The 24,571-nt window shown below is 43.2% G+C and overlaps 1 protein-coding gene across 7 annotated transcripts in view; it reads right to left on the bottom strand.

The window, feature by feature from the left end:
* ARHGEF3 (Rho guanine nucleotide exchange factor 3) overlaps nt 1-24,571 on the bottom strand; it is a 303,954-nt gene that overhangs the window by 161,264 nt on the left and 118,119 nt on the right. Inside the window, exon 1 of one of the 7 annotated variants that reach the window (XM_060631361.3) lies at nt 15,421-15,554. The exons of 5 other annotated variants lie outside the window; for them this stretch is intronic. In XM_060631361.3, the coding sequence (XP_060487344.1) occupies nt 15,421-15,471 (51 nt within the window). In that variant the 5' untranslated portion in view covers nt 15,472-15,554. Of the gene's footprint in view, nt 1-12,691; nt 12,770-15,420; nt 15,555-24,571 lie in introns of those variants that run through there. One more of the 7 variants, XM_060631362.2, reaches the window with a different exon arrangement.

Raw genomic sequence — 24,571 nt, forward strand, 5'->3', positions numbered from 1 at the left:
ATATTTATTAGGCAACTCTATTTGCCCACAGAGTGGAGCCCTTCTGAGCACAGAGCCCTGTCTATGAAGCTGGCCCTACTCCTGCCTTCCTCTTGGAGGTCCCGATCCCATGTTACTTACAGATGCTTCTGACTCTTCTGATATATCCTGGGGTATATGCCACCCTGGACTTGACCACTGTCTGGAACAGTCTAGGTTTCATGGGACAGGACCTCCCTGGCATGGGCCCAACCCTGAGGACAAGAAATTCTGTCCCCATTAGAACTTCAGTTCTGCCTTCTTGGCCTGCCTTTTGGTTCAGGCCCACACAGAATCTGTATCATGCAGAAGCACCTTTTTAATCTCCCTAATTTTGAAATCCTGGTTCTCCTCAGGATGTTGTAAAAAGCTTTGCCAGAAAATGGCTCCCTGAGTTTGGCAACACTGCCTGCTGTGTTTCAGCAGGCTTATCTGTGATGCATCTGTAAGTGTTTACCTTGAGTGGCCACAGACCCACAGTGTTGTTCTACTCACTGGATGTCTCCTACTGAAAAATAACTGATAAATGCCACACAATGAATTAAATTTACAGGCAAATTCAGGAGTGCCAAGTCTGTTAGAAAATTATAATACCATCTTGACAGAGGGATAGCAAAAGTGGAGACCGATGTTATTCATCAGAACAGAGTGTCACCAATATGTTAAGGAGAATGCTAGAGAGAGTTGAACACTAAGCATTTCAATAGATTTTTGAATTCAAAGAAAGAAAAGTGATATGTTGACTTATACCATTTGGGTATCTACTGAGGCTAGTATTTCCCAAAGGATAGGTCTGGTGCAACAGTGGTTTGTAAGATCATGTTAGGCAGAATGTTTACCAGCTGTCTTAGTTTGTGTTGCACCCAAAGCAGATCCTGGGCTAAAGATTCAGGTATAAGCTTTTTACATGGGAGGCAATCCCCCAAGAACTGTAGGGAGTGGGGACGTGAGACAGGGAAAGGGGGAAGCCATTTAAAGAGTGTGGAGCCAGCGGGTTACGGTTCCAGCCATGGGCAGCCAGAGTTCAACCCACTGAGGACGGAAAGACCGTGTAGGACATACCTCATAATTTTCCACTGAAGGATGAGGTGGGGCAAGTATTCCATCCACTAACTCCTGCCTCTCTTTGATGGAGAAGGGATCCTCAGGATGTTAACTCCCCTGGCTGGAAATCCCCTCAAGTAGAAGGGCACAGGAAGTCACAGGTGGGTACAGGGGACTCTGCAGGTGATAAGAGCCGGGGCACTGGGAGAGTCTGCTTTACCCAGATCCAATCACATAATAAGAAAGTCATTATGTTTTCAGTTCACTGTCCAGTTTGAATCCATCAAAGAGAAAGGCTGAGCTTGGGTTACCTCACCTTAGATGCCCACCTAATCCTTACCAACCTCGGTCTTTCTCTTCTGGGTTCAGAGGCTCAGGTAACAGCACCTAGCTAGAATTTAGTTACATTGTTTTGTGTATATTTATTTGTCTTAATAGTTCCATTCTATTTAATGCAAGCATACTGGTTTTCCCAATAATATAAACTTTTTTTTGAGGGGGGTAGGAAGCATACACATGCATGCATGAGCCAGGAAGGAGCAGAGAGAAAAGAGAGAGAGAACCCCAAGCAGGTTCCATGCCCAGCATGGAGCTTGAGGGACACAGGGCTCAATCCTACAACCATGAGATCATGACCTGAACCGAAATCAAGAGTCAGACGTTAACAAACTGAGCCACCCAGGTGCCTCTAAACTTTCCACCAAAAATAGAAGAGAAAAAAACTGTTGTTTTGTAGAAAATTACTAAGTATTTTTCAGTGTTAAGGGCTAAGGTAAAAGGTGATCCACAAAGGTTTAGCAAACACTTTCTTTGTGGAAAATCCCCCTTGTAATTGTCACACAAAGTAACCATCCCTTGTGTTTTGCTCATGACAAGTACAGAAGAGCAACACTGTGATGCCCTCTGCCTGGGATGACTGCAAGGGGACTCCTTTTTCCCTGTGACTTCTGGAGAGGATCTGTAGTCTTCTGTCTGCCCAGTCATGGATTAAAAATGAAATTCATATCTAATAGGTCTAACTTTAGCCACAGGAAATGGGAGTGCTTGGGACCCAAAGGGTTAGCCATACTTTGTTTGAGGATGGACACATTATCTTTACTGAGCCTTCTTCCTTCCCCTTTTTGGGAGGGGAGGGAGTGGAGCTAAGGTTTGGGGAATAGGCAGGAAGGGAGGACTGCTGGATCTGTTTCCTGGTCTCCTCTGTGGGAGATTTCTCCCCTCTTGGTTGTCAGTCCTGGCACTCAAATTTATGCTACATTTATTAGGACCAAGCAGTGCCCACTTTTGGATGTATTATAAAAGATATTTTGATAATGAAAACCACCCAAATGAGGAATTTAAAAACCCTCTATGTTGCAAACATCCAGACACCTTGACAGCAGATATGAAATGCTTCTGTAAAAAAAACAAACAAAACAAAAACAAAAACAAAAAACAAAAAAAGGAAAAAGGCAAAGAAAGAAGGAAAGAAAATTTAAACCTAGTTTTTAAAAACTTGTATTTATCAATTTTCTCTGGCTTTATTACAATGTACACAATTTGCAGAAATCTATTTTATCAGAAGGTGCAGATCACAACTGATGTTATCTTTCTCTTAGGGGATGCATACGTAGTAAATAGAGCAAATGAGGAATAATTTTTACCTGTTTTTTTTCTTTTTTTTTTTTTAATGTTTATTTATTTTGAGGGAGACAGACAGAGAGTGAGTGGGAAAGGGGAAGAGAGAGAGGGAGACACAGATTCTGAAGCAGGCTCCAGGCTCTGAGCTGTCAGCAGAGCCCAACACAGGGCTCCAACTCATGAACCATGAGATCATGACCTGAGCTGAAGCCAGACACTTAACCGACTGAGCCACCCAGGCACCCCTATCTGGTGGTTTTCCAGTTTTTTAGGTCACCAAACTAGCTATATGACCTCAGGCATTTCACTTTCCCTCTCTGGATATCAGTTTCATTATCTGTGAAATGAGGGAGTCAGACCAGGTGACCTCTGAAGTCTCCTTCTAACATTGTTTGGATCTGTGACAACATGTGGCCAAAGAAAATGCTGAGTGGGGAATATTTCTAAAAATAAATAGGAGATTCTCAATTTGCCTCAAAATCATGGATTACAATCTTATCTGTAAAGAATATTTTTGAAACATAAGACCCCAGCATAGCCTAGTGAATTGCACAAAGAAGGTGACCCACAAATGCGTAGTGAATGAATGGACAAAGGCATCTTCCCTGAGCATCTTTTGAGGAAACAAGGCTAACGCCAGTATGACCAATGGTCAGTGAGAGAGAATAGAAAATTCAAGAGTTAGGAGAAGAAAGAAAGGGCAAAAAGGAGAGTGAGCAAGGGAGAGGGGACAGGAGAGAAAAAAATAAACACACATAAATAGTCAATGCTGGTTATTCGCAGAAGTTACGTTCTATAAAGTCTCCTTGAACAGGGAGTTAATGAATGCAGGGCTGTTTCTGAGAGCCTCTGGTCACAATGTTTTCATCAACCAATCAAGACATAATCTTGTTTTGGGACACCTGGGTGGCTCAGCTGGTTGAGAGTCCGACTTCAGCTCAGGTCATGACCTCAAGGTTCATGAGTTCGAGACCCGCATCGGGCTCACTGCTGTCAATGTGGAGCCTGCTTCAGATCCTCTGTGCCCTCCTTTCTCTGCCTCTCCCCTGCTCATGCTCTCACCCTCAAAAATGAATAAACATTAAAAAAAAAGAAATGACTTACAAAAAAAGACATAATCTTGTTTTATGTGTATTTCTAATTAAAGACACCTTCTTTAATATACATTGTTGACTCACTTAACATTGAACTCACAGCCAAGAGCACTATAACTTGTGCCTGCAGGGAGCCTACTGAACACATGTATTTTCTCTATAAGGCGCACTGCAGCCATCCTGTGCTTAGACAACACAGCACTGCTACACTCAGGGGCCATGTTAAATAATGAAATGAACAAGTAGCACAAAAATGTGAAAAACATGGTACTAAATAGACCATGAAAAAGACCCTTGTTTACAGCATAAGAGCGAAACAGTAAGGCAGGGTGTTACCTTGATTGACCTCAGGTGAGAACAGGCGTGTACAGTCATTCAAATTTTTTGCTACTCTATTCACCTCCATGAATGACTGCAAACGTGCTCTGGGTATTGGTTTGGGGGTTACAAACACATTTTAGCAAGCGGGCACATAAAGAATTTCTAAAGGATGAAGACTGACAGTATATGTGTGTGTGTGTGTGTGTGTGTGTGTGTGTGTGTGTGTGGAGAGAGAGAGAGAGAGAGAGAGAGAGAGAGAGAAGTAAAAAAAGAAATGCATGAAATGAGGAAATGAATGTTTCGCTCGAAAGAGCTTTGGAGTTCACGGTGGGGTCAGGCCCTGCACAGAGTGAGGAGAATAGTGTTACCATGTTGCTGTACCCCTCTCCCCACACCCTTTTTAATCCCAGAGACACAAAGATGCTTCAGGCAGGACTGGCTATATAACTTGCAGAACTCAGAGCAAAATGAAAATGTGGGGCCCCTTGTCCAAAAATAATTCTTTCAGATGAGCTACAGCAGAGCATTAAACTGCACATGTGGCCCTTCTGAATGGAGGAAGGACCCTAAGCACCCAAATAGGTACAGGCAGGAGAAGCAGGTCGTGGCTTCAGGCCCACAGGGAGGCCTGAGTCCGGTGAGGATATGTGGCTGGTTCAAAGAAGGCACTTTACCCCACACTACACTTCTTTGCCCAAAGCCTCAGGTCTTGTCTTACTGTCTCAGGCTGGACCTTACCCCACACACCAGCCCAGGTCAGGCAGTGCAGAAAAGCCCAATTTCTTTTCCTTCAGTGCAGATCCACCTGGCCCCAAGTTACAGCAAACACCATAAGAGCAAGAAGGGTTGACTGGGTGATTTCTATCTAAAATAAAGAGTAGAGGGGCACCTGGGTGGCTGAGTTGGTTAAGGGCCAACTTTGGCTCAGGTCATGATCTCACAGTCCGTGAGTTTGAGCCCAGCGTCAGGCTCTGTGCTGACAGCTCACAGCCTGGAGCCTAGTTCAGATTCTGTGTCTCCCTCGCTCGTGCTCTGTCTCTCTCACTCTCAAAACTAAATAAACATAAATTTTTTTAATAAAGAGTGGAGGGTCCCCAATTTTTTGTTCCTTCCTTATCCAGAAAACCAGAATACAGAAACTGCCTCTGTGTTCACACATTTACACACAGAAATGCGTGTGTTTCTTTGAGGCAAAGACTCTTTCTAAATTGTCTACAATTCAGACTTTAGTAACTTATGCTCCAAGGTGAGGAATGGGGGTAGGAATGACGGTGGGCTTGGGATTAAAACAAGATGCCATTTCACACCCATCAGACCAGCAAAATTTAAAAATCTGACAACACTAAGGGTTGCAGAAATGGAGACTCACATAAGGTTGGAGGGAGGGTCACGGACTAGAGAATAGTTTGACCGCTTCCAGTCAAGCCAAAGACGTGCATGTCTTACTGGCCAGCGTCCCTCTTTCAGGGAGATACTCCAGAGTAATTCTTGCACGTGCTGGGCACATGACATCCATGCGCATGGATGGTTAGGGTGTTTATAAAAGCAAAGGACTAGAAATGACAGGAATACCTATTAGTGCAGAAGCTGAGGAGAGGACCTGCACCAACATCCCTGTCAGTCAAAACCAATCCATCAAGCAAGCTTCCTCTTTCACACATACCTGCCCAGACCATTTCTTTGCTCTCAGATGTATATCGTGCACATCAGCTCCAGCACCATTAGCTCATGCCTCCTACCTGACTACATTTGTATTCCAGAATCACATGGGGCCTTCATGCTTGCAGACCAGTAATTCTCAGATTTTTTTGTTTCAGGACCCCTTTACTTTTAAAAACTATTGAGGGCTCTGAAGAACTTTTGTTTATGTGGGTTATGTCTGTCAATATTTACAGCATTACAAAATAAAATTAACATATTTTAATGAAAATTAACTATATTTTCAATGTTTATTTATTTTTGAGAGACAGAGACAGAGCATGAGTGGATGAGGAGGAGAGAGAGAGAGAGAGACAGAGACAGAGAGAGAGACACACACACAGAATCCAAAGCAGGCTCCAGGCTCTGAGCGGTCAGCACACGATGTGGGGCTTGAACTCATGAACTGTGAGATCATGACCTGAGCTGAAGTCGGATGCTTAACCGACTGAGCCACCCAAGTGTCCCTAACTATATTTCCAAGAACAAAAACACGGTGAGAAGAGCAGCATTGTTTTATACTTTTACAACTCTCTTTACTGTCTGGCTGCATAGGAGACAGCTGATTCACATACCTCCTTCTGCAATCAACCTGCTGTGATGGTTATTTTGGTAGATGCCTACGAAGAAAATCTGTTTTGTAGTGATAACAGTGAATTTCTAGGTCTTGGGGACTCCTAGGGTCCTTGGCTCACAATTTGTAAATCACTGTTTCAAGTCACTCTCCACTCTGCCAAAGTTGTCTTACACACAAACACCATCATGTCATTTCTTGCTTCCTTCAAACTGTCAATGGCTGTCTATGGTCCAAACTCTGCTCATAAACTCTTCCCATTTGGCCACTTCAGTGCCTACCCAAACTCTATTACTGCTCTATCTTATATACTGAGAACTCTGCCCACCACTGGGTGCGCACCTGTCCTGCTTGTTCATGTCTCTGAGCCTCGGCCTTCCTCCTGCCATAAGGACTCCTATGCATCTTTTACAAGTCAATCCAAAGGCCACCACCTCCTCTAGGAAGACTTCTGTGATTTACCCTTCTCTTAGAGTTTCCTCTTTGTGTGCCTTATTATTATTATTATTTTTTTTTTGAAGAGGAAATAGAGGTAATTCAAGTGCATGAGATTAAATTCCAAAAAGATACACTCTACAGTGATAAGCAGACCTCTCTCCCACCCAGCTATACCTTTCTCTCCCAGGAGAAAACCACTTTGATAGGCTCCTTCTGCCTTCTTCCAGAGCTGCTCTAGACATAAGTAAGCAAATCATTTCTTTTACCCAAATGGTGACATACTATATATACTGCTATATAGTTGCTTCACACCATATTTTGCACAGCCTTCCATGCCATCAAATAAAAATTGGCCTTGTTTTTTCAATAGTTGCCAATTACATTTTTCAAATGTACCATAACTTTTTTTATCTAGTCCCCCATTGACAGGGGATATGTGTGGTTTCTGATCTTTTGTTGCAGCAAATATCCTTCTACATAAACCAGTCAACACACACAAGAGACACTGTAGCATTAATATCTAGAAATGGAACTGCTGGGCCCAAGGGAATGTATATTTGAAATCTGATAAACATGGCCAAACTGTCCTCCAGAAAAACCATTCTAAGTTACCTTCCCACTGGCCACGCATGAAAGGTCCTGTTAACCTTACCAAACAGTGTTATCCAACTTTTTCATCTCTGTCAATGTGGCAGATGAAAAATGATATCATGTTCAAGTTTAAGTTAATATTTCTCTAATAAGATCAAATGTCTAGAGTTGTACTGTCCATATATGATAGCCTCTAGGTATATGTGGCTGTTGAGGCTTAATTTTAATTTATTAAAATTGAATAAAATTTAAAACTCAGCTCCTCAGCTGAACTAGCTACATTTTGAGTGTTCCCTAGCCACCAGTGCCTAATGGCCTCTATAGGAGACAGTGAAGATACCATCACCATAAAAAGCTCTTCTGGACAGTCTGCTCTAGACCTGTACTGTCTAATGACTACCATGAGCCACGTGTGGGTACTGAGCACTTGAAATGTGGCTAGTCTGAACTGAGATATGTTCTAAGTAGATAATACACACTGAATTTCGAAGACTACATATGAAAAAGAGAATGTAAAATATCTTCTTAATTTTCATGTGGATAACATGTTGAAATGCTAATATTTGGATATACTGGGCTAAATAAATTGTTACAACGAATTTCACCTGTTTATTTTTCTCTCTTTCCATGTGACTACTAGGAAATTTTATATTATGCATGTGACTCAAATTCTACTTCCATGGGACAACAATGCTCCAGAGAGCACAGTGCTCTGTTGAGACTTGGATTTTAGCATTTTTCTTTGTAACACAGAAATAAGCGTGTCACTACTGCTATAAAAAGAAAAACAGCTCGGGGAGCCTGGGTGGCTCAGTTGGTTAAGCGTACAACTCTTGATTTCAGCTCAGGTCATGATTTTGGCTCAGGTCATGATCCCGCCATTGTGAGATCAAGCCCCACATTGGGCTCCACACTGGGTGTGCAGCCTGCTTAAGATTCTCTTTCTCCCTCTGTCCCTCACCCACTAATGCTCTCTCTCAAAAAGAAAGAAAGAAAGAAAGAAAGAAAGAAAGAAAGAAAGAAAAAAACAAACTCATCAGAATCTCTTCTTCTTCCTCGCCCTTCCCCACCCCATGCAGAAAGGGTGGGAACAAAAAAAGAAAGGGTGTGATGGTCCCGATGACGAACCATCAGCCCTGGAACAAACCAGTGCACTTCCCACCTGGGCGGCCACAGACAGGAACCAGTGGCATCGCTGACCCTGAGCAGAGACTGATTTCCTGGTGGCTGTTAAAACAATGCACCAGAGAACAAAGTGCCTTAGAGACTAAGAATAGAAGAATGGCTCCAAATAAGATTTGCAGGACTCTGCAGGAACAACCCTGTACCCACCCTAACCCGCCTTCCACCCTTGATTTGGCCTGGCCCCTTGGCTTGATGAATGTCCCTGTCTCAGCCCCAACCCTCCTGCATTCTCAGCAGTCTGTGCACATAGTTCTGGGTGATGACTGAGGGATGGAGTGGAAACAGGAGCCCAGGGAAAGCAGGGACAAGGGCTCTGCCCTAAAGAGCTCAAACCGTAATGGTTCTACAGTGGAGACATGGCATATGTATTTTTGTCATCTGTGTCTTTGACTTTGGATGTGAAAGTCAAGAAAACTCAAGTTTTGCAACATGATCCATAAATCTGATAGATCAGAATGACACTGTTTTCTGAGCAGGTACTGAGGGAATAAGACTTAACTGTATCTGAGCATAAGTTACCTGCTTGGAAGAAAACATTATTATTATTATTATTATTATTATTATTATTAGCTATGTGCCTTTGAGCAAGTGAACTAAGCTTTCTGGGTCTTAGTATTATCTATAAAATAAAAGGGTTACCAAAGAAAATGAAAACACTAACTCAAAAAGATAGATGTTCATGTCTCTGAACATGTTTATAGCAGCATTACTTACAATAGCCAAGATATGGGAGAAACCAAAGTGTCCATCGACAGATGAAGGGATAAAGAAGATGTAACACACACACACACACACACACACACACAGAGGAATATTACTCAGTCATAAAAAAAGAATGAAATCTTGCCATTTGCAACAACATGGATGGAGCTAGAGAGTATAATGCTAAGTGAAACAAACCAGACAAAGAAAGACAAATACCGTATCATTTCACTTACATGTGGAATCTGAAAAACAAAAACCAACAGACTCTTAAATAGAAAGAACCAACTGATGGTTGCCAGAGGGGAAGTCATTGGGGGGGATAAGCAAAAGAGGTGAAGGGGATTAAGAGGTACAAACTTCCAGCTATAAAATAAGTCACAGAGATGAAAAGCATAGCATAGGGAACATAGCTGATAATATTGTAACAATGTTGTACGGTGACAGATGGGAATGATGATTATCATGCTGAACACTGAGTAACATATAGAATCGTCAAATCATTACCTTGCACGTCAACTACACTTCAGTGATAATTTTTTTTAATAAAAATAAATAAATAAAATAAAAGGGCTAGATTATATGAGCTTTCCTATCTCATCCAGTCCAAAAGATTTGTGATCTTATGCATATGCAAACAAGATATCACAACACCTTCATCCTTACTGTCTCAGTCACTTCAAAAACACCTTTGTGGGGGGGCCTGGGTGGCTCAATTAGTTGAGCGTCTGGCTTTTGATTTCAGCTCAGGTCATGATCTCACGGTTTGTATGATCGAATTCCATGTGGGCTCTATGCTGACAGCATGGAGCCTGCTTGGGATTCTCTCTCACCCTCTCTCTCTCTTTGCTCCTCCCCCCACTTCAAAATAAATAAATAAACTTAAAAAAAAACCCACTCATTGGGCCAGCCATTAAAATGAGCCAAACTCTATGCCTGACACTGGCATACAACTATGGAAAAACCTCTCTTCCAATAGATGAAGTCCTTAAGAAGGGAAGGAAAGAGGAGGGGAGGGAATAAGAATGAATACTCACAGCAGAGTTCTTTACTCAGGGCCACCTGCCTGCACAGAAATTTTCACATCTCTGTGCAATTTTCTGAAGAAAATATTAAAAAATGGATATGACCTCCAAGAAGCAGAGGGCTAGTGATTGATAGAAACTATGATAAGCAGGTACCATGCTAAACTCTTAGTACATGATGGGTGATCGAAGCGTTAGCACCCAAGGCAGTGCACGAAGTGTATGGGAAGGAACACATGAGGGATGCAATCTGGACCTTCCTTGGTGCAAAGCCTACCTCTTTCTCCATATCAGAGATGATCTCTTTGTGCATAAACTCTCTCCACTACTGTGCCTTCACATCCCTCACATCAAAAGATGATAAGCATTTAACAGGCCAAAATAGTATCCCACTTGTTTGACCTGGGATGACTGTACCAGCCCAACCAGGAATTGGAGGATAGAAGGAGATAACCTTGTATGAAATATTCATCAGTAGTCAGCACTCCAGAGGTACCAGCAGATACTCATTCATTAGGTATTTATTTAGGACCTACCCCATGCCAGGCCTTGGATTAGATGTCCTCATCACCTTTGTCATTTATCATGACTGTACTTATCTTCCCCCAACATGGCAGAATGCTGCACATAAATGCAGGTTGAATGACTAAATAATGATGATCCCTGTAGTGGATTAATTTATTCTTCAGCAAACTTTTATACTCTCTCCTGACCTCCATGGGTTGCTACTGTGACTTGTTCTGGCCAATGGAATAAGGGTGGAAGGGACAGAGTAACAATTCTGAGCCTAGTTTTTCAGGGACATCAAATATTTCTGTTTGCTCCTCTGGGAGCTTCTGACTTCCACCGGGGAAGAATATATGTGTGGATACTTAATGGACCCGTGTGAGGCAGACCGCCCCCATCAACCTGCACGCCTATAAGCATAAGAGCGAATGCTTGCTATTGTTTGCCACTGAGTTGGGGGTAGTTGTTACTTAGCAAAAACTGACTGAGATGGTCTCCTTGACCCACATCCAGAGATTTCAGGCAGAGAGTGTTCTTGGCTTCTCTTCTCGTTAAGGAGGGATTTCAGCAATTGGATTATCTCATGGCTCTCTCTACCCCATTTTCTCTGGGCTGGTAGTGTCCCATTCAAAAAAAGACAGTAGGCACTACAAAGACCCATAGTGTGGGTATCTTGGCACCTGGCACAGAGACAGGCCCAAAGGAGGTTCTCAGGCACTGCCTGGTGAATGAAAAGGTGGGCAGACTATTCATTCTTGTGGGATGAGCACTGTGAACACCAGTAGCAGGCAGCAACCTGGGCCTCGGATGCTCAGAGACACCAAAGTGCAGGAAGTGGACCTGGGGCAGACACCATATCACTTCAGACCACATGCAGTAGACCTAGATGTGTTTACTATCATGTGTTTTAAGAAACACATTAGAGCACTGAGTGACTGCAGGACTATTCCTCTTTAGAATGAGCCGAAGTTAAAAAATAACAAATAACAACTGGACAATTTAAAGAGAAACAGTAAGTGAAAAATAATAGTACAAGTAGAATATGGAAATGAGAAAAATTTGACTGAAGTCTAGGAAACACTGACCCAGCTCAAGTCTCATTTTTCTACAGATCACAACTACGATCATAGCTAGCATTTTTGAGCACTGACAAGATGTACTGTTTTAAGGGTTTCACAGGTATTATTTTATAAACTCCTCATACTAACTGAGGCAGATACTGCCATGTATCCATTTTGCAGGTGAGGTGATTGAGGCTCAGAGAGGTAAAGAACTTGCCCAAGGTCAAGCGGCAGTGAGGGTTTGAACACAGATGGTTAATCTCCAGGATCCAGGTTCTTAAAGGAGATGTCTCCATTGGAGAACTTGGTACCCAGTGAGGTTCTTCATTACCCAAGGTTAACTGCAAAACCTAGACCTTGAACCCCAAACTCCCGACTCCCACCCAGCTCCTAATACTGCTCCATGAGAAGCAAGCGCTAATGACAAGAACACCTGGGGTTTCTGGCCGGGGCTGGGTGGGGTCTGCAAGAAACAAGGGAGACAGGTGGTAAACACCACAAGGAAGACTTGGAAGGGAAGGGCTGAAGACATAAACAAGGTTGCCAAACAGAGGCAGATGCTCAACAGATGCAGAGGAGCTAGAATATGGACAGAATTATTCAGAAAAAGAGGGCCGACAGAGCAAGGCTCGGCCCACAGGGGCTGCTTCCAGAGCTCTTCCCGAGAGACCCACCCACCCTGGTCAGCATCAGGAACTGGTTTCCCTAAGTGACATCCACATAGTCTATATTTAGGTCCTAAAGTCACCCATTGTTTCTGTCTTGGTGGACACTCGGGGTCACCACCCTGACCTTGCCCTCTCCGAGTCATACCTCTGAGTGTTCTATCAAGAGAGGCCTTTTTAGGATCTGGTTTGAATCAGCTTCCCCTTTCATGACTCCCCTTGGTGTTCTGCGCAAGCTGTAAAAACATGGCTGGAATCAGGGTTTTAAAATGAAGCACTGACTAGGGGTGCTTGGGTGGCTCAGTTGGTTAAGCATCCGACTCTGGATTTCGGCTCAGGTCACAATCTCATGGTTTGTGAGTTCAAGCCCCGCATCAGGCTCTGCACTGACAGTGCAGAGCCTGCTTGGGATTCTCTGTCTCTGTCTCTGTCTCTCTTTCTCTCTCTGCCCATCCCCTGACTGTGCTCTCTCTCTCTCGGAATAAATAAACTTAAAAAACATGAAGTATTGACCTTCTGTGGAGTATGCTTCCTTTCCCCCACAAAATCAAACCAGGGTCATGTTCATCTCTGTAGGTAAGATGTTTCACAGCCCTGGTGTCGCTAAGCCTTTACACACTCAGGCTTCATGTCCCTAGTGGCCACCAACATTCTACGGTCAATAAGACCTGGGACATGGATCACATTTGCCGAGTGCTGGCTCTGTGCTAGGCACTGTCATGAGTCATTTCACTTATTCCTCATGACAATCCTATAAAGTAGGCACTATTTATTATCCCCATCTTACAGAACATAAAACAGATTCACATTTGGTAACATGCCTAGGATCACATGGCTAGTAAGAGGCAAAGTTGGGATGCAAACCTACATCTGTGTGGTCCCAGAACCCATGTCCTTAATCATTACACTCTACCATTTCCCCTCCATTGCAGAACTACTTTGGCCAAATCTCAGAAGATGGATTTATGAGATTTCTCCTCCATAATCTCCGTAATTGGATTATGGATTACGAGGTTTCTCCCGTCCCTTTCTCTACACCACATCCGCTTACCAATTGACCCTCCCACACCCAGCCCCAATTCCTCCAGACTCTTTCTCTGGGGACTGTCAGAACCAAGAAATAAAAATTTATTCAGTAATAGTTTCAAGAGCAAAATAAAGGTCAACAGTCACCCAGCCAGTTACATTTTAAGTTCCTGTTGACGTCCTTGGGAAATGTATGTTCAAATGTACTCATTTAACTTCCAAATAGGAGAGATATGAGGATTCTTTTTTACTTTTTGTGGAAGATATTTGCATACCTTAGATTCATGTCAGAACTAAAATGAGTTTAGAGAAATTTCCATTTAACAGGTAGGGAAGCTGAGTCCAGAGAAGGTAGTGATTTGTCTAGTTGTCTCTTAGGTAGCCGCTAATTGGATCGTAGCAAACATCCACTAAAAGGGGCTGATTTGCCAAAGGATAAGAAAGCAAAGTGTTACTGAGATGCTGCAGGTGGATGTGGAAAGGGCCCCATAATGGAAATCCTCATGTAGCACCTACTGGCTATGAATGTCATTTTTGGATCCATTCTGCCTAAGCTTGAAGCCTGACCCACTGCTCACCAGCTAGGTGACCTTGAGAAAATTATTTGTCCTCTCTATATATCAGTTTTACCATGCTGAAAATAATAATAGCCGACTGTATAGTGTTGTAGGAATTTTGTGAACATGGGTAAGTGCTTACTAACGTGAAAAGTATCTAATAAATGCCAGCTAATATTGTATTATTTTTATTTATGTTGCATTAACTATCACTAAACTGTCCTAAGTCATTTTAAATGCTCTCAATTTCTGTATCTCAAAGACTCAAAAATGATTCTTTATCAGGTTAGCCAACAGCTGGATGAGTCAGATGGGAAAAGAGAAGAATGACAAAACCACCCAAATCACAAGAAAAGATTAAAAATGTATGCCTAGAATAATCATATATGAAAGTTGGAATTAGCACTACAAAAATCAGTCTCAGGATTCCGGTGAGAGAAACAGAAAAAGCAACAGACATTTTCTTTGGAAAACAGGGGTAGCTTATCCAAAGCTAAACACCTACCCACAAACAAAGAACAGGGACAGAGGGAGTAACCCATCAGGCCTCCTAACCACTCTTTAGTCTATCAAAATGTAACATTTCCAGACGTTCCTTTAGATATAACCAAACCAGGCACCAACACTCTTTAATGAGAACACCAGTGAGTCTGAATCTCCCCTGATAATATCTGACTTCATCTTCTCAATGATGAACACATTGAAAATACCGAGACTCACTTTAAGGAAACCTACAAAAAAGTTGTTCCAAACAGAATGAACTTCCAAAATTGACTTCAGCCATCTTTCAACCCAAAGGAGAAGAGAAGATCTTGGAAATACACTTTTAAAAACTCCCCAAACAAAAACACCACAGGCCAAATGCATCCTTTTCCCCCCCTTTTCCCCTCTTAACTGAAAACACATCTCTTATAAAAATTAAAATACTAGCATCCTGGAACAAAGAGCGAAAGTCACCCCACACCCTACACACACACTCTCCTCCAATCACAGATGCTAAAGGAAGCCCTAACAGCCAGGCACTCACTTAACTCACTATCTCCACCAAGCAACCATTTGTGGTCTTAAACACAACCACACAGCTCTTTCCTGATTCACACTAAAGTGACACAGAAGTCCCTCTCCATCATCCCAGGTGCTTTGAACAGCAGCTCCTTGCTCATTTTCTTGGGAGGTAAAAGGCATTTTCGCCCTCCCACACCTCAGTTCCTGGCACCACCCAGCCAGGCAGGCACGGGTGGGAGTCGGGAGCTAGTCCACCCCTGGCTGGCTCTGCCGCACGCAGGGAGCTTACCTGAGCCCGGACAAAGAAGCAGCACCACACCATGGGGCGCTCCGACCTCATCCACGCAGAGTCCCCTGCCCCTAACTGCAACGGAGCCCAGCAGACGGGATTCTCTGAGCTGAGCAGAGCATGGTTTCCCTGAAGGAACTCCTCCCCGCCACTTGGGCTGCATGACAGGAAGTGACAGGGGGCCATCAGTTAAAAGTGTCAGAAGCTGAGACCACATCAGCCAAAGCTCCCCACCTCCAGCGGTTTCCTCGCCTGCTGCTGCTTTTTCAGAGCACTCTGCCTTCAGGCATTCAGAGGCACACCAGAAATTCAGCGTCTGGCTGGCAATCCCCAGAAACAATGCTCACTGGGCCCCCACCTAAAGCCATGCTGGGCACTCCTGGCAGCTCTAAAGAAAGAGTTCGCTGCTAGAATCTTGGGCCTTGAGTCTGGAGCTTTGCAGACCGAAACCCAAACATCAGTCTGAGACGGAGAGAGAAGGGACGCTGGGAGAACTCTGTCTTCAGAGCGGAATCAATAGTCCACTTGAACTTAACCCAAAAGGCAGCAGCCCAGCCCAGGACACAGACCCCTCACTGAATCCCAATTTCATAGCAACTAATAAATGAGAGTGGTGATAAATACCACACCCATCCGTTTCTTTTTTCTTTCTTTTTTTTTTTTCCTGAGACAAATCTTCTCTTCAGAGTCCCCTTCAAAATAGCTGCCTCTGGAAACCTCCCTTTCCACTTTTGATGTGGATCACAAAAGGCCTTACTGCTTTTCTCAGAGTTATTATGGGAATAACTCATGGCTGAAAGTTCTCATTTTATGAAACGGGGTCTTTTCACAAGGATGAACACCTTGCCCGGGTCACCTGCTTTTTACAAAACCCAGACTCCTTGGGTGACACAGATTGTCTCACAGTGACCTGCAGTTTCAGGTGAAAACCCCTCTCCACAAACAATTCAACACCCTCACCCTCCTTACGTAGTACCAGTGGGTCTCAGATCCAAGGAGACATAATTCTGGTGCAGCTTTCCATGATTTGTTTTCAGTTTTCAGTTTTCTAGTGGAGTACTATTTGATCTGCAACTCTTAACTGCAAAGATTCAGGCAAAGGTTTCCCCGAGGCTGTCTTACAAATGCACAGACTTTTAAGAGCCTGCACTTGTCTCAGCCCTGAGCAAAGTGGGGGACCCAGCAAAGAGAGAACGAGCTTCAATCCAAGACTCAACTCTAGAGCGGACAAGAAAGCAGGCTCTCTCCATCCTCACGCTGCAGTGACCTGGTGCCTCACAGAGGGCCTCTGAAGAGTGCATTTGGCCCTGCAGACGTTACAGAAGAAGGCACTGGGCTCTGGAAGCACAAAGATGAACCACTGATGATCAGAGAGCGAATTAAAGGCTGCCAGGGTTTGCAAGAAAAAATACTGAGGGGGCCAAGAAATAGCTGAGCTGAGCAAATGTATTTTTTATGGGGACAAAGTCTGGGAAGGTGTCTCAGAGCAGGAGACACACGGGCAGAAATCTGAGGGGCTTTCTAGGTAGAAGAACTGGCAAGGGCAACAGCAGGAAAGTGCAGATCCATGGGGTGCTTTGCAAGAAAAGCAAATGCTTTGAAAGCACTGCTCTGACAGACTTGGGTCTTGCTTCAAGGAGCCTGAAGGTGTCCTATCTGTTTGGAGAAAGAAGGAAGTGAAATCACCGTGAAAAAGCTCAGCCCTTTCAGGCAACCACCTGGGTCACCTCAAAGCCCACATGTGGTGAGCCCACATGTGGCACTCAGGAAATACTTGGCGATGCATGTCAAAAAAACCCCCCCAAAACAGCAGTGCCCACAAAAGGTGGGCTTCAGCTCAGTCTTGGGATCCCCTATTTACAAAAGTCTGACTCTCCACAAAGCAAGCCTGGGGTAGGTGGTGGCTGGTCGGGGAGGGAGGGAAGGCGTTCCTAAAATGGCCTCTTACCCTAGCCTCCTGCATAGAAAGGGGTCTGAATTCTTACAGGCCTGTAAACAAGCTGAGATTAGCCAGCTCTGGAAACAGCTCAGCTAATGAAGAATGTCAATCTCCTAAGGACCCATGGAGATTCCCAGAAGCCCAGCCACTACTCTGCTGGAGGATTTTCAAACAAGCCACTTAATTGAGCCCCAGAAACCAGGGCCAGGATCACCCCAATGAGGATCCAAAGGAAATGTGAAACGACCACGGCACACTAGACTTTATTTCTTTTCTAGGGGAGGGAGGGCACATTCACATCAACGGATCTGAGAATGATGAATACTGACTTCTGGCTGCTGACTATGAATAAGAAAGAAGAACCGAAACCTGTGGGCTGCAGCACTTCGTGGAAGAGGTGGAACTTGAGTGGGTCCCAGGGCAGGTAGCAGTGAAGGAGGCAGGAAGGGCAGGAGAGCCAGCAGGTGCCCTGGCAGAGGAAAAGGAAGGAAAGAACAGGGCACGGCCATTTCCTCTCACAGCCCTGCTTTGACTAGAAGCAAGAAATTGGTCCACGCAGAGGGCACCTTGGAGGAAACTTTCAATAATAAGATGCTCCTGCTGTTCAGAGCTCAAGTTCATTTTTAGCTTTATAATGGCAGCTTATAAAGGAACAGTAAATTGGGTTTTCTCTCCATGGCACCTATGATACTACCAAGCATTCAAACATGTTTTTCTACTAATTTTTAAATTTTAATTTTTTTTAAGTTTATCTATTTATTTTGAGAGAGAGAGCACAAGCAGGGGAGGGGCAGAGAGAGGGAGAGACAGAATCCCAAGCAGGCTCCACGCACTGTCAGCACGGAGCCTGACACGGGATTCAATCCCATGAACCGTGAGATCATGACCTGAGCCAAATTCAGTAGTTGGACGCTCCATTGACTGAGCTACCCAGGCACCCCTAATTTTTAAATTTTAAAAGTAACAGGGCATCATTATAATACATTCAAACCATACATAAATATATAGCGTAAAAAAGTGAGTCTTCCCAAAGGACCTGATTTTTTCGTCCACCCCAATCCCACTTGCCAGAGGCAACCATGTCAAAGCCAGCTGTCAATAAAGGGGGATATAAACCCAAAAGCCTTCAGGGCCAAGGGTCAGGTACCTGAAAGGAAAGCCGGGGTGGGCCCTAGGGCACCACTGAGTGTATTGGCCCTCAGTCAGCTCCAGCTTACTGGGGGCCAGACATTCCAACTTTTCAAGAGAAGCTGGAAACTCCAGGTTAATACAAAATCTCACAATTTTTAAAATGCTGGCAACAAATTCTTTATTTTAAAAAGTGACAGAAGACCATGGGGGAGGGGATGGAAAAAAAAATGGTTAGAGAGGGAGGGAGCCAAAACATCAGAGACTCTTAAAAACTGAGAACAAACTGAGGGTTTATGGGGGGTGGGAGGGAGGAGTGGGTGGGTGATGGGTATTGAGGAGGGCACCTGTTGGGATGAGCACTGGGTGTTGTATAGAAAACAATTTGACAATAAATTTCATATAAATAAATAAATAAATAAATAAATAAATAAATAAATAAAATAAAAAGTGCTATACAGGCCACGCAAAACACAGGTGCTGACTGGATTTGACCCAAGTGCCACCAATTTGGCAGTTCTTCCAGACATTTCCTTCTGTCTAAACACACACAAGTTGCTGTGTACACACTTTATTTTTTGTTTGTATTTTTCAAAAATGGAATGGTAACATTATCCTGCCATTTGCTTTTTTCACTTAACATCCAGAGCATCCTTCCACCTCATACACATTTTAGACCCATACTGCAGAGCACGCTGTGGTATGGAAGTACCTGAATTCATTAGCCCCTGGCCTGTGAACATTCTGCAAACATGAAAGATGCACTTGAAATGTCGCCTCTCAGTTACTTAGTCTTAGCTCCGTCAACACTGAGAACATAATTCATGATGAAAGTGCACCTGTGTGCAGATATTAAAACATCCTAAAGCCACAATTACTAAAACTATAAACGGTGACTGCAGATTTTTTATGTTTTCACAGGGGAACTTGCTCTGCCATTTTTCACTTGACCTTCACAAGTGTCCTGAGAGAGGACTCACTGTTATCTCTACTGTACAGATTTTTAAAAACTGAGACTCAAACAGGTGGCAGGAGCCTGCCCAAGAGAGCCTAGAGGTGGCAGGGTCAGGAGTGGAGCCTGGGTGGGCTAACTTCCAAGCTCCTGTTATATGCATGCAGCCTCTGGAGCAGACAGCCAGAAACCTGCCCCAGGATATTCTGGAATTTGACATATAATAAATGTTGGACCGCAAACCACTGGAGGAGAAAAGGATCGCTAACAAATGGGATAATTCATTTCTTGGAAAGAAAAGCCTCCTTTTAAAGCTCTACTTCACACTATCCAAAATAAATTCTACATAGATCAGATCAGAGTGAAATGCTAAAAAGAAAAAAAAAAAAACCTATGAAATTCTGGGGGCGTAGGTTCTCAGGGTATAATGTTTTTCTTTAAGTGTGTGGAGCTGAATCATTATATATTTATAATGGGGAAATACCCATTAGGGACCTATAATGCAAAAACTGGCCCCTGTTCTCCAACATCTGGTTAAATAACCATACTGCTGGCACCTTCGTATTGGACGTTAAAGAAACTAGTGCCAGAATGCAGACCTACCTAAGACACTACCACATGCTTCTTCATGATGCTGGAATTCAAAGTGATATGTTTCCCTGGGCTGTCATTCTATATAGCTCACAGCATTTTCTGTTGAGAAGTTTCAAGCAGTTTTCTCACCAAAAATGTTACAAGAAACATATTCATCAGGGTTGTGATCGGTTCATTTATACAAAATAAAATGGTGAACGTTCAGTAGAACTGACTTCATTAAAAGCTGGTGACTAATGGGGGTTTTCTCCATTTGAATTTTACTCTGGTTCTTCAATCCCTTTCTTATTTTGTACCCAAGAAGCCACAGGTTTCACAAAAGCTTGGTCTTGGCTAGGAATTTCAGGGTCTTTGACCATATTCCATTTGAAGCCTGACATTTTAAAATGATTCCACAAACTGAATGGAGAAATCGGTAGTGACCCAATCTCACAAAAATGGGATAGTAGCAGGAATCAGATTAAAATGGTGTATTGCACATTGATTTAACCAAGTCTCCAGTATCCTAAAATCATTATTTCACAGATCTTAGGCTTTGGAAGCTGTTATCGAATTCAAGTAAGACTAGGAAAAAGCAAAAATTTGTGTCATGATGGGCAGGGGAGGTAGGGTGATACTGGTTGGTGTTACTAGGTTGAGATGAAGGCAAAATGCGTAGCAAGTCAGTGAGAAATAAACAGAACTTTCAAGTATTTAGAGCCTGGAAGTTACTTGTGGTCATGCACTCTTACTGAATGCCTTCATATTTACTCCTCAGTGTTGGCAATGTGGTTAATCCAAGCAAAACTTGAACAACTACTCTGGCCTCTTCACCATGAATCACTGACAAATGGGGGGTCCAGATCCCATTCTAAGCCAAAGCTGGCTGGATACAAGATGGTTTAACTCAAGAGACTTCTGACCATTTAAAAATGTTGATGCTGTTCTAGAGCCCTGCTTAATATCCCAGCTCAACAAGATTACAAAATGATGAGAAGAATGTGGGAGCAAACCTGGCTGCCCAAGGTCAAGAATGAATAAATAGAAAAGTCTTCATCTACGGTTTCAACACAAGCACTAAAAATAAATGAGGCTTGAACATGGAAGCCTCAACAGACTGCTAATCATGGCTAATCTTGGATGCTTATCTTGCTGGTTTGTTACGAGCAATAGCTGGAGCACTGTATTTTTTCTCTCAAAACAAATCTGAACTTTTATAATCAAATTCCTCACATTATTTTGGCAACCGGCACATCGACAGCTATTTTAAAAAAGCAAATGAGAAATACAGAGAGCTGCCTTCTGATGTGTGCTGTGAAGCGGCCACAGGTCTGGTCTCTAGGGCCCCACCTCCTTTATGAACACAAGCAAGGATAGCCTGAAGAACTTGCACATGCCACAGATGGGGCACTAGCAAATAAGCCCATTCAATTCATTGCTCAGAAACACGAACACCCTGAGTACAGCTTTTTCAAAGGACTGTCAACACCTCTTTGTTATACTGTCAGTTAAAAGTGAAACTCCAGTGGGTTGCTGACCTCTGCCCAATTCTTAGAAAAAAGAAAGGCTTAAAAACTGATTAGCTGATAGCTATCAGCCAAAGAGCTTCCTTACTTGGAAATGAGAGTTACTATTTGGCGTTATACTGTCAAGATTGATTAGAAGTGGAAAATCTGAATATGAGCAGTGGTATTCCTAACACCTGAATACTCAGGAGGATTTTAAAAAGGAATGTGCTCGTATCGAAAAACAAGTCTTGACAAACTTAATTTCTGAATTAAAAATATATAACAAAAGTAGAAATAACTTTTATAAAACAGTTTTTCATCATTATTTTGACTCCAGATTTCTCTGTAAGGATAATCTCTGGGAACAGCTTAGCTGGCTGCAACAATGAACAGCAAATTGGTGCAGAAGCTCTGTGATCTCTGGCTCTACCATTGACTAGTTGAATGACCCGGTAACTCCCTTCTTAGCTTCCTTGACCCTTAGTTTCCTCATCTGTGAAACAGGAATAATGATTCCATTATCCCTTGAGGGGTTGTAGAGAGGTCTGTAGGAATCTAACTGATACATGTGTTTAAAAGCAGAACAAAAGATGATGAGACCACTGGGGGTCATTATACTATTCTTTCCATTTTTGCATGAGTTTAAATTTTTCATAATAAAATATTTTTTCAAAGACCAAAAAAAAAGGGGGGGGGAGGGGCACCTGGATGGCTCAGTCAGTTAAGCATCCTACTTCAGCTCAGGTCATAATCTCGCAGTTTGTGGGTTCAAGCTCCGCACTGGGCTCTGTGCTGACAGCTCAGAGCCTGGAGCCTGCTTCAGATTCTGTGTCTCCCTTTCTCAACTGGTCCCCTGCTCATATTCCGTCTCCCTCTCTTTCTCTCTTTCAAAAATAAATAAACTAAAAAAAAATTTTTTTAAAGGCCAAAAAGAGCACAGTCGTAATTTCTGTACTTATTTTTTTTCAAGCAGACAAGGAGGTTTTTTGGTGTAATTATGGACATTGGTTCAAATTTTCCTCCTAGCAAGTTGAAAAGTTGGTACCAAATCTGAAATAATTTTATTTTTATCCTGATTTGAATGACAGCTGTCACAACTAGACACCTAAGAAGAAAAAGGCAATGGAAGTTTGCAATTTCCTGTTTCCCTTCTTCATTCCAATAGAAAAAAACAAAAATATGAAGGTGGTGAAAACTTAAGTCCTATTTACTTTTTCAGTGTTATAATGCGGACTTCCTTGAAATCCCCGTGTCTCTCTCAAAACTTCAAGACTAATACAAAAACACCTCCCAAGAAAATATCAAGAGATTGAAAAAGTGTGTCTTCCCCTGTGATTCAGAGCATTCATTCTGCCTACAGCACAGTGAAAGTGGTTTTTTGTTTTATTTTGGTTGGTGTGTATCCATGTGTGCTTGAAGAGTAAATACTGCCATTTTTTTCCTTAAATCAGAATCAGAAAGGCATCACCCAAACCAGCAAACCAAGAGGGGAGTACTCAGAAAAGGCTTCCAGCTGTCACCCAAGGGAAGTTCAGTGCCTTCTCCCTGGTTAGTGCTCTGTCCTGGAAACTGTCCCTTTAAGTCAGACTTCCTGGTAAGGCTCAGAGATTTCCGCATGCAGCTTCCTGGAGACGGTGTAAGATAAACAATAAACTTTGCAGCAAAATCTTGGACAATAAGCCCCATGTGGCCATAACAAGAAGCAATTATAAGCTCTGACAATGGCTAGGACATTTCCAACAGGAATGCAAATCTGTGATAAACATGGGGGAAACATGTTACCCCACACACCTGCACAAATTAAACTAATTAAAAAAAATAGTTCCTAGCCTCTCAACGGATTGAGAAATAGTTGCTTCCAAATTTGGCACTATTTTTCTTAAGTCATTGTCTAAGAGAAAGGCAGTCTGGACTTTCTTAAAGTGCTACCACCTATTGATGAAAGCTGCTGAGGCCAAGGGACTCTCCATGAGTCACTTAGTCCACATGTCTCTGTGAGGGACATTTATCCCTCTGGACACTCTGCAGTTCAACGGTCTTCCTAGGTTTGGGAAAGCCCCAACCCACGAACGAGAGCTCTTGTTCTACCAAAAGAGATAAGGATGCCACACACTTTCTTTCCCAGCCTCCCTTGCAGCTAGGGAATGAGAGCAGGAGCTAGGCTCAGCCAATCAGATACCCGGACCCCAGACTTGGCATCAAAAGCTGGTGTGCGAACAGCAGGGACACTGCAAACTCTATTCCTGTGGGGGTGGCAGCAGCTCACAGTGGCAGCAGTGAGTGCTGACTGAACAGCCACATTAGTTGGCACAACCCATGCTATCTACATCCACCCAGCAGTGGCAGCAATGGTGTGCTTGTAGGAAATGTTTGGTGGTGTAATTTGAGGTTGTTCCTGGTTTCCTAATACTTCCCCAATTTTCTGAGTGTCTTATATCCTGTAATAAATAATAAATTCCTTTTCTGCTTAAATCAATCAGAACTGGGTTTTGGGGCACCTGGGTGGCTTGGTCAGTTGAGCATCCTACTTTAGCTTAGGTCATGATCTCATAGCTAGTGAGTTCGAGCCCCACATTGGGCTCACTGCTGTCAGCACAGAGCCTGCTTTGGATCCTGTGTCCCCCTCTCCCTATGTCCCTCCCCTGCTGGTGCAATTTCTCAAAACAAAAACAAAAATAAACCTGGGTTTTATTGCTAGGGGTTAGTTCATATACACAGAAAACAAGATAGGTTAAAGCTGAAGTCATCCAAAATCTGATCCCACAGAATGATTCTGAGCATAAGCATTGAATCACTTCTTTCACATTTCAAATTCAATCCAAACACTGTCCCTTGGCCCAAAAGACCCTACATCAATTGGCCTCTGTCTCCTCCCTAGACCTTACCTCATTGTATTCTCCCTCCTTCTCCCAAGCTCTGGTCACACTTTCTGTTCCTCATCAAGGTATTTCCTGCCCCAGGGCCTTTGTACGTGTTCTCCAGAAAACTCTTTCCTCCAAATCTTCACAATGCAGCAGGATTCTTCTCATAGTTTGGTCCCAGCTTACAGGA

This window comes from Panthera onca, chromosome A2, assembly GCF_046562875.1.
Source record: "Panthera onca isolate mPanOnc1 chromosome A2, mPanOnc1 haplotype 2, whole genome shotgun sequence".
NCBI classification, from domain to species: domain Eukaryota; kingdom Metazoa; phylum Chordata; class Mammalia; order Carnivora; family Felidae; genus Panthera; species Panthera onca.